Consider the following 10,560-nt stretch of genomic DNA (forward strand, 5'->3'; position numbering starts at 1 on the left):
TTCACCAGAGCTAAACAAGACTGCGTTGGCCTCTGTCTCTCTCTCCCCCCTCATAGCTGGTGAAGGTTCCGTCTGGATCCCGTCGCACCGGGAAGGGGAGGAGGTGCAGCGATCACTCTATCGCCTTCGGCGAGGGAGGCAATCCACTACCGGCTGTGCTGTTCTCTTTCACCCAGCGCCTATGTGGGAGGGCCACCGACCCCTTCTTCATCGCTGTCGTACATAGTGTGGGCAGATCTGGCCTCCCGCCGCACGCCTAGCCACATCCCGACAACCCTAAGGTATAACTTCCTTTGAAACTGTCATTGCTCTAGCTGCATGCGGATCTTTTTCGATTCTGTAATCGAATCTAGGTCTTGGTTCAAAGAGGAAAGAAGGATGCGGTGGGGTGGAGCATGAATCTAGGACGTGGTTCAATGAGGAAAGGAGGGAGGGAAAGTAGTATAGACTGGCTATCCAGCTGCTTTGTTGGTCGAAAAGGGAAAAGGGAGGTAACCCAGTACACACATCTGTAAGGAACCGATCTCTTTGTTGAAAAAGAAAGAAACTGGGGGCTCGGGTAGTTTGTGCAGGACTAGATTTGCTGCCCTCACATAGGAAAAAGGTTCAAAGAGAACTAATATGAGACCAACGCAATATGCTGCTTGGCAACATACTCTGCATCACCCATTTATACGTGTGGACGCACATGGTGCTGGCATGTCCCATACAACTATTTTGCTGTTGTTAATCTAAGAATGCCGCTGGAAATTGAAGCAATGCCACTGTTAAAAGTAAATTACATTTTTAACGAATGTTGTTTAAGAGAATGTCTCTGTTAATATGAATCAATGTAACCGTTTTCGAAATGCTACTGTCCTACTTTGTTTTCCATCAAGATAAGTTAGATGCTTTTTTTTGTCGCCGTATGTTTCATCCTCCTTTATTAGCCAGTAATTGTTTCCTTTTTTGCCTCTGTTAAAACAGAGATATCTATTCAACTTGTTGCTATAGCGAACTTAAATGTCACACCAGCGACTTTGCTTGATTTCAGTGCAACTGTACAAAACAAGATTGGATTTCCTATTCGTGTTGGTAGATTCATATTTTATCTTGTCTGTGTCATGAAAGGTCAGTACCTGCCTTCATCCACATGATCGTGCAGTGTGCTTTGAGATGTTGTGCTACTTGTATTGGTACTGTTTTAAATAAATGTTGAATTGAAGCTATTGAATTGGTGTCTTTTCCTATTAAGTAGTGAACAAAACTGGGACCAACCCAGACATGATGCTTGTTGCTTTGTTACAAGAAACTCTGCATCACCCCCTTTATAAGTAGATGGAAGCATATGGTGTTGTTGCACCCACTCTCCCCTAGAACTGTTTATGCTTTTTGTTAATCTAATGCCGCTGGTAAAATTAAGCAATGCCACTCTCAGAATTAACTACTGAATCTTAGTTCAAAACTGCAACAATTGTTAGGGATCGGCGGGAGTACCATTTCTGTTAAGGATCGACCGGAGTACATGTTTAAGAAATGTATTGTTGAAATAATGTTTTTGTTATTATATATCAGTTACAGTGTTTTACAAATGGTACTATCCTACTTTGTAGTTCTTTCTACATGTTTAAGGTATCTCTATTCCTAATGTCTGAGTTGGTGAATAATATCTACGGTTTATTTTCGCTGGTTTCTCTTCGTCCATCTCCCACCTCCCACCTCCCACCACTCCTACCCTAAAAAAATCGGTACGCGCCCCTCCTCTCGATCCACCCCCTCTCGCTGCGTTTTCTCTTTCCCTCGTCTCCCACTCCGCCGCCGCCGCCCCATCTGCCGCTCCGCCACTGCCCCTACTGCTCCACCGGACCGGCCTCTTCTTCGAGCGCGGCGGCAGGAGCAGCTCCACCTCTCCACTCCCCCACGCGAGAACGCTCCTAACCCCACCCCCATGCCCCGCGCCCCCGCCAGGAAAGCAGTCGCCCGTGCCCCCACCTCCATCTTCTCTCATCTTTCCCTTTCCCTCCATAAATCCCGACTACTCCTCTAATGGAGGCGCTCGCTACCGCACCCGCGCCGTCACGTCCAGGCCTCCCACCCCCGACCCGCTGCTCCCATCTCCTCCGCCCCAAAGCCCTAACCACCTCCAAGCTCCCTCGCCGCGTCATCGCCGCCCTTCACATGGACGGCGCCTGCGCCGCACCTCTTTGCTGCACTCCCGCTGAGACGGCCAGTCGCCAACTTGCTCCCGCGACCCCCCGTGGAAGGCGGAGTTCGTAACGGTTTGTTTGTGTGGATGCTGCAGGATGCGGCGGCGACGACCTCGGACCAGACTGAGACGGTGGTCGAAGCCACCGAGCAGGGCAACAACGGGGCCCCGGCGGCGGACGCCCCCGCCGCCAGCATCGAGGGGCTCGACGGGATAAAGATCCGGAGGCGCCCGGTCACAGGCCCGTCCGGGCACCACGTGGGCCCCTTCCAGTTCCGCCTCGAGAACGTGGGGAATACGCCGCGCAACATCCTCGAGAAAATTGTCTGGAACAAGGACGTTGAGATTTGGCAGGTACGATGTCATTCTGGACTTCCGGAGCATTGTGGTGCCCTGTGCAACGTGACGTTTCATTCATGTGATACCAAACTCGTGTTCTGGCTGATTTCTGTTCGCCAGATGAAGGAGAAAATGCCCTTGTACAGGCTGAAAGGTCTGCTGGACAATGCGCCTCCGGCCAGGGACTTTGTTGCTGCGCTGAAAGCGTCGTATGATCGGACTGCTGTGCCTGCTCTGATTGCGGAGGTTAAGAAGGCTTCGCCAAGCCAGGGGGTTCTCAGGAAGAATTTCGACCCGGTGAGTGTGTTGGATAACCAGGTGTTGCTGAAATTAGGTGCAGCCAGCCTGTACAGTCTCTTGGCCATTTATATTATCGCCTTTCGGAGTTCACCTGCTCACTGAATGTGATTTATATTTGATGTGTAAACTACCATTACAACAATACTATCTGGTATATGAACTTATTTCAGTTAAACGTGTTATGTTGTTTGTTTCGAAACTGGTTATTGACAAAGATGTTTTGGATATTTCAATGTGGACTACATATGTACTGAAATGAGTGAACAAACACACTAAAACGTGTCTTTATAAATCCTATTCACAAAAAAGTTCGAACGGAGGGAGTACAACTATAGGGAGGGATATCAAACTATGATTGCCCTTTTATTTATGTCACTACTTACTATCCACTTGAGTTGCCTATTGAATTCCCAGTTAGTGAGATTTGCATTGTTGACATTCACTAGCACAAACATACACTGTTTTTTTCTTTTCTTGAAGGAGACCGAGCTGTTGCTCTTCATTTGTAACACCAACTAAGAAGTGCAGATGCACCTAACAAACTAACTAATGTTTGTTGGGACATAAACAGGTCGAGATCGCTCAAGCATACGAGAAAAATGGAGCAGCATGCTTAAAATTCTTTCAGGTTAATAGTTTCTTCTCTAGGAGATTTGGATCCTTATTTTCATATGCTGTGGAGTTATCTGTACCGAAGATACTTGGCTTCCTTTGATATGCAACCAGGGAAGTTTCGACTACTTGGAGGCTATACGCAATGCTGGAGTAAAGGTACTGTAAATTTGGCCATATGTTGTACTACTTGCAGAAGTCAATGATTTCATGAAGCATTGAAACCCCTATCCCTTTTAATTCATGTAAAGTTCATGTCTGTAATGAAGTGGCACTCTTAAAAGGTGAAAAATATGCAATATTATCCCCTTTCTTCTGCCAGTTTTAAATAAATTTGTGGTTCTGTACTTTGCCAATTAATCTCATATTCCAATACTCGGCTATAATCACTGTTACTACACTCACATGAATGGTTTGAAAATTACTTGCTGATTTCTCATCCCGATTGTTTTTTTACTTCCAGAATTAATATGTTGATGGAAGGGGAAGGCATAAATTTTGGGGACAATGCTCGGACAACACTGTCATGGTCCCATATGTTCTTCAGTGTTGTTACATATCCGAAAATTGTTTTGGCACCATTGCTGGAAGTTTAGCTATCATGGATCCCAGCTATCATGGATTTTATTGGAGCCCCGCTATAATGGATTTTCCTAAATTTTGGCGCACCATGTCTGGAAGTTTAGCTACAAGGGGGAAATTTTTTGAGGTATGTACAACATTTTGCTTGTATGAAAATAATTTATGCTTCCTTTTACGTACTGGAGACTACAAACTCTCAGTATATGGGCCTTGTTATTGTGCATTCATCGATTGCTTGTATTAATATATCTTCACTCAGGTGAATGTTACTCCCTCCGTCCGATGATGTAAGACGTTATTACATCCAATATGTGACAGAGAGAGGGTGTACCTAAGACAGTTTACCGTCGACAACACGGTGCCGATTGTAATATTAGTGTAGATGTGAAGGATGGCAGATTTTGCAATTTTGTGATCCGATAGATTTTTGCTAGAGAGATAGATGTGTGTGGACTGTCTGCAATTTTATCATGCTGCTAGATGTGTACGTTGCTGCTACCTTGTGTTTTTTGTTGTTGTTTGTTTTTGTGTTATAGAAAATATAAAATAAATATATTTCATTTGGTTGTTTGTTTCATGTGTTATTTTGGTACAGTAGCAATAATCTAATCACTGAATTTAAATGCGGGGCATTACTATTACTATAATGAACATATGAATTCCTTGGTTCCCCAACATTGGTAAAATGTATGAGACTAAACTAGCGGTTGAGATTTTGGGGAGAGATTTTAGGCTACTGGACTTGCTCTGACTCCCATCCATGTCCGTCGTCTGAGTGAGTGAGTGAGAGAGGGGAGGGGATATTAGTTCACGATAGTTCTTTTGAGTAGCATTCGGTAGATTAGTTGTATGAAAGTTGTTTCTACTAGCATTCAGTAAATTAGCTCGGGAAGTTCCCTTTAGATCCAATCCCGTAGAACCAATACCAGGGGCAAATGGCCAGTACTACACAGCCCAAGTCATGGTAGAGTAACTATCTGGATTTTTTAAAATTATCCTCATCTTGCTTTTGCATTGGGATGCAACTATTGCCTAACTGGGTGAATTGGAACTGAATTGTGGTTGCATGCACTAAACTGAAATAGCTTCATAGTTTTGGCGAACTACAGGTTCAGCAAAAATGCAGTTGCATACCTTGAGAAGTGTCACTGCCGCTTGCCTGCAGGAATTGCATGTGTTAGCACAACCATCCGGCCAAAACTATGTGCTTGTTTGGAAAAGGCGGTTGCTCTCAAATATGAGGATAATCTTAGCTGATTTATCATGTAGTGTGTTAATTTAGCGGGAGTTATGTTAAAATTTAGCGGATGCAAGAAAGCTCCTCAATACCATGTTTACTGTTTTGATCAAGTTAGAGAAACTACCAGGAAAGCAATGCCTTGCTTGGTGTTGATTTCCTAAAATTAGCAAAAGTAAACACAAAATCTGGACGCGGACATAGAAAGGAAGATGTACTCAACGTTGGAGCGAGCAGAGACCTAGAAGCAATCAATCGAGCACCTAGGCCTCCATGACCTCTACGACACCCCATCTATGTGCTCCCTTTCGGACTTCCCTGCCCAGCTATGTTTTTGTAGCTCCGCCACTTCTCAGAGATGGTCTGGTTCACATTCTTAGAAGTGGCATGACAGCTGACAAAAACTTCTTGCATTTACTAATTTCAGTGATGATAGGACGCATTCTCTCTACCATGTGGAGATAAGGAAAGCGTAGGAGGAAAGGAAAATATCAATTTCCCATCAAGCTTCCCTTATATTTCACTTCAATGGTGGCAGATCCATTGTTGATTTCTATCTAAGTTCAATGAGGCATTTATTCTTCAGGATCATTACTACTTGGAGATGTAATTATTGTTGAGAGTTTAGTAAATATTGGAGGAGTGATTAAGAAGCTACATGGTATACTGAGGTTTTGCTTTTCGAACACACTGTTGCACAATTTAGATTTTATTGCTTGTTGTATATTAAAATAGTGCAGCCCAGTGGGATTTATATGTCTCTTGTACAGATGAATTGTTTGTTAAAATACATGCACAGAGGTGGAGCTCCTTCAAATGTAAGTACTTGATAGTGTTCCCAAGTTATGTTCGTGTAAGGGCGGATGAAGAGATATGTCAATTTGTTTTCTTGCAATGTATATAAGTTTCGTCCTTTGTCTCCATATATTGTTTATTGTGGCAGAATTTCTGCAACTTCTAGACATGACATCACTATTAAATGGTCTTCTCACTTGAGGTGTCTTTGCATATAGAAAGAGATATTTGACGTGCTCTACACTTTGGTAGCTTTAACCAAAAGTTTAAAGTTTAAACTATCATTAGTATCATCTTGACAATATAACAATGATGTAAAAGCACTCAATTCTCTTGAGGTGAATTAGTCCAAGCCTGTGCAGAATACTTACATACGCCACTTGAACTTTGAAGGGCAAACTGATGGATCATTTGCCTGGAATGCAAATACATATGGAGCGTATTTTGTTCAGGAGAAGCAAATGCAAACAGACACGGGATTAGATTACATTGTTACTGTAAACGTTATGGAGGAAAATGACTACTTGGAGCATAACGTAATCGACTCCACTTTAGAGCTGCCTCTGCTGTGTGGATGGAGAGCTTGAGGTCGATGGCATGTCAGTGGCGATGTGGCAGGGCTGACCAACTGGGCATCCTTGCCGTTGCTACAGGATGGCTTCGCCCAATTTGGAGAGTCGCGTGGTGATCACTGATCCACAGCTACAGCCGAAGGTGGTGTGCATAGGCGAAGAAGCCATCTGCCATTCAGAGCTGCCGCGTCGCGCCGCCGCCGGCATGGTGGCCAGTGGTGCTCGCTGTCGTCGTTTGCCGGAGCATAGCCATGTCTGTTCCGCGCATCTCGCTGGAGTAAAGCCACGGCTGTAGTCAAACACACCTGACAACGGTGTTATGGGAAATTAAGGACAACCTGGACGTTGGAAGTCAGGGCAGGGTTGAGACAGAGAAATTTCGGAGTGATTGTAACATCGACCAGGACGGCGGGCACTCGGTTCAGCCTAGGTGCTGAGTCGACCCTCTCGTGTGCAGCAGCTGTAGGATGAGGCAGAGCTTCAAGATGGAGCGATAGCAGGATGTTGCGAAGCTTGGTGGGATCGAGGCCATGTTGTGGAGGCAGGCTGGACAGTGACGGGACGGGCTAGACCAGAGCGACAGCGAGGGCGACAACACCACCTAGATATGCATTTGTAAGTTTCAGTTGGATCATTTCCAAGGTTCTGGGGAGAGGGTTTATGAGTGGCCATAGATATGCATTTGTAAATTTCAGTTGGTTGACAACAACTGAAGGCGTGTGTCAGACTGAGTTACCAAGAGGTGGTACAGAAAACATGCTTTCTTGCACGTCAAAGTTTTTGTTGGTTTTGTTCGCCTCCCTTTATCTATCCGTCGACCCAGTCTCCCTCCTGCTAGAGATCTCATATACTCATATAATGCATGGAAATCAGCTTGGGATGGCCTTGTCATGGTGATCGACGGCGAGACAATGCGACTATGCTTGGTGGGCTCAATTGGGGTAGAAGACTGGACGGTGAGACAACGCGACTATGCGTCTAGACAACGCGACTATGCTTGGTGGGCTCAGTTGGGGTAGAAGACCGGACGACGAGACAACTCGACTATGCTTGGTGGGCTCAGTTGGGGTAGAAGACCGGGCCTGATGTCGAGGGTATCGTCCCTCCTCGCCATGCCACACTGTTGTGCCAGAGGTCATCCAACCCACATACGAACGGTTTAGCTATGTGCAAGCACTAACGAAGAGCTGCAAGCCCTTCTGCACCTCCCAACCAGATCCAGCTGCCTAGGATGCTAGACAGGCGGGCGCGTTGAATCGTTGCCGAGGCGGCAGCACGAGAGGTTGTCGGGGAGAGAAGGAGGTGGGCCACGCCGTGAAGGGGAGAAGAGTAGGCTAGCGATTCTGTGGAAGGGAGGGGAGGCGATGGGGAAAGGAAGGGGAAAGCTTCACCATGGCATGGTGGGGAGGTGCCAGGGAGATATGGCGGCGATGATGTCGTGGAGGGGATATGAGATGCGGCAACACCTAGTAACAAGCTAGCTATGGAGGAAGAGCGGGCGGTTGTGCAGTGATTGAGTGGCGGGAGTGGGTGCTTTTTTTCCTTCAAGAAAAAAAGAGTACAAGAACCGCTGGTATGTGGTCACATGAATGCCACATAGTCTAATAAGTCATTTTTACAGAAAATACCAACCAAGCGATTTATAGGTAGCCTATTAGAGCTCACTAAAATCAGGATGCGACTTACATTCTACCATGCAAATGAAGAAAACATTCCTCGCACTATACGGAAATATCTTAAACGCATCGAGCAGATCTTAGGTTGTACTCCCTATTATTTCTTTACAGAGGGAGTAACAAATAATTATTTGGATCATTGCTCTCTGCACACATTATTTTGTTAGATTTTTCATCTATTTACTCCTTCTGTTCCTTTATGTAAGGTGTATTATTTTCGGCATGGTGATCAAGTCACATAATTATAGACATGTTAGAACGAAATCACCATTAGCAAATTTGTTGATTTGTGGCAAGTAATCAGTTGGTCCAGGAAAGTGAGAGATACATGCACAAGAGAGAGAGACTTTTCTTCTTTTGCTAGAGATACTTTTCTTCTTTTGCTACAAGAAGAGATACATGCAATTAGAAAAGAGATACTTTACTTATTTCAGAGGGCTAAAAATGGAATTACGAGGAATTAGAAAGAATGCACCTTACATTATAGAATTTCATTAGAAAACAAATACACCTTATATAAATATACTTTCCTTATTCTGGAGTACCTCGTAAGTGAAGTAAATTTCAATTACTTCTTCATTGTTACATGCTTCATTTCTATACATGTGAAATTTGACATGCATTATATTAACAGAATATATGTCACTGACAAAAAATATATTCATGGCCCGTGGCAACGCACGGACATTCTACTAGTTGGTAAGATAATGTCTCTGTTAATATGAATCAGTCACATTGTTTTAGGAATGGTAATTTTCTGCTTTGTCATTCTTTGTACATGTTGAAACAAGGCATTGTTAAGGTAATGTCTCAGTTAATATGAATGAATCACACTGATTGAGAATTGCTACTCTCCTGCTTTGTTTCCCATTAAGATAAGGTAGATTAATAGATGTTTTTCTTCTGGGAGTATAAGTCATCAACCGTTATTTCTCAATAATTGTTTCCCTTATATCTATTGTTGCATACAGGGATATCAAAACTTCTGCTCGGTTTTATTTCGACTTTGATTTTAGTTGAACTGCACAAAAGGAGCCAATGTGTTTAAGGCAAACTGCTGCATTAGTGGGTCCAGTTGGTCTTACCACTTTGCAGAAAGAAGCAGTCACTGTTTGCGCTACATTACAGAAGGAATGATCGAGAAGCTTTACAGAGTATTAGTAGACGCTGGTGACATGACTAGTCTGCAGAGAGCATGGGCAACTTAACAACACGTGGAGTGCAAAATTCACTCCACAAGGAAAGGTATGACCAAATTAGTTGCTGACGCATCTGTAACAAACGAGGTCAGTATCGGCCTTCATCCACATGATTGTGCTTTGTTATGTTGTACTACTTATATTGTTGTATTGTTTTGAATAAATGTTTAATTCAAGCTATTGTATTGCTATCTTTTCCTGTTAAGATAATGAAGATTATTATAGTTGTAAGCGTATGTTTAATCAACTAGTAGCACTATTATATTCATCATGCTTTTTCTGTATCTATGCAGACAGGGATGCTTAGCTTGATTTTAGTGGAACTGCACAAAATGTTCAGATGGTTCATGTCCTCCATAATACTTCATCATGCACAATACACCGAATGGTTCTCTAATCATTCGTCGTCACCTTGAGCCACCAGACTATCTGTTTGAATGGAGCTGCCAACGTGTTTAACACTTTCGAACATATAAATACGAAATCCACCATGCTACTCAAGACATTGTTTGATTTCAGTGGAATCTGCACAAAAAGATATGCTGGTTAATCCGGCTCCATGTGCCATTTCAATGTGCAAACTGATGACAAACCATGCCCGTCTGAATGGAGCTACCAATGTCTTCAAGGGAGAATACTACCTTTAAGAAGGGTAAGAAGAAAGACAAAAAGAGAGATGGCTGCTTTACTTGTGGTTCGGAGAAACACTGGGCAAACAAGTGCCCAAACAAGTACAAGAAGCCATGACAGGACTCCAAGTCTGTCAATGTCACTCTAAGCAACAATGATGGGGCATCTGAGTATGGTAATCTATTTACCGTACTTTCAATTTGTCACTCCATCGATTGGTGGGTTGACACTGAGGCCAATATTCATGCGTGTGCTGATGTATCTTTGTTTTCTTGCAGCATATAAATACGAAATCCACAAGGATGCTCAGCTTGATTTTAGTGGAACTGCACAAAATGTGTAGATGGTTCGTGTCCTCCATAATACTTCATCGTGCACAATACATCGAATGGTTCTCTAATCATTCGTCGTCACCTTGAGCCACCGGACTATC

General features: G+C 43.8%; 1 protein-coding gene across 4 annotated transcripts; it reads left to right on the forward strand.

Annotated features, from left to right (window-relative positions):
* Window positions 1-1,706: 1,706 nt before the first annotated feature.
* Window positions 1,707-6,154, forward strand: LOC123079133 (indole-3-glycerol phosphate synthase, chloroplastic). 4 transcript variants are annotated; one of them, XM_044501814.1, is made up of 7 exons: window positions 1,707-2,205; window positions 2,282-2,539; window positions 2,645-2,821; window positions 3,396-3,452; window positions 3,551-3,595; window positions 3,900-4,145; window positions 4,278-6,154. In XM_044501814.1, exons 1-6 carry the CDS (start codon window positions 2,026-2,028, stop codon window positions 3,903-3,905), a joined length of 723 nt encoding a protein of 240 aa, XP_044357749.1. In that variant the 5' UTR covers window positions 1,707-2,025; the 3' UTR covers window positions 3,906-4,145; window positions 4,278-6,154. The 4 variants fall into 4 exon arrangements, with proteins under 4 accessions (XP_044357749.1, XP_044357748.1, XP_044357747.1 ...); XM_044501813.1 differs by having other exon boundaries at window positions 5,683-6,154; XM_044501812.1 differs by having other exon boundaries at window positions 1,712-2,205; window positions 3,396-3,595.
* Window positions 6,155-10,560: the final 4,406 nt, after the last annotated feature.

Source organism: Triticum aestivum, chromosome 3D (assembly GCF_018294505.1).
Source record: "Triticum aestivum cultivar Chinese Spring chromosome 3D, IWGSC CS RefSeq v2.1, whole genome shotgun sequence".
NCBI lineage: Eukaryota > Viridiplantae > Streptophyta > Magnoliopsida > Poales > Poaceae > Triticum > Triticum aestivum.

What these genes read in the sequence shown, in the direction of transcription:
- LOC123079133 (XM_044501812.1), top strand. Translation starts at nt 2,026, where the DNA reads ATGGAGGCGCTCGCTACCGCACCCGCGCCGTCACGTCCAGGCCTCCCA. An exon ending in GCTGCACTCCCGCTGAGACG is followed by an intron (nt 2,206 to 2,281) that starts GCCAGTCGCCAA and finishes TGGATGCTGCAG; the next exon opens with GATGCGGCGGCGACGACCTC. An exon ending in AGGACGTTGAGATTTGGCAG is followed by an intron (nt 2,540 to 2,644) that starts GTACGATGTCAT and finishes TCTGTTCGCCAG; the next exon opens with ATGAAGGAGAAAATGCCCTT.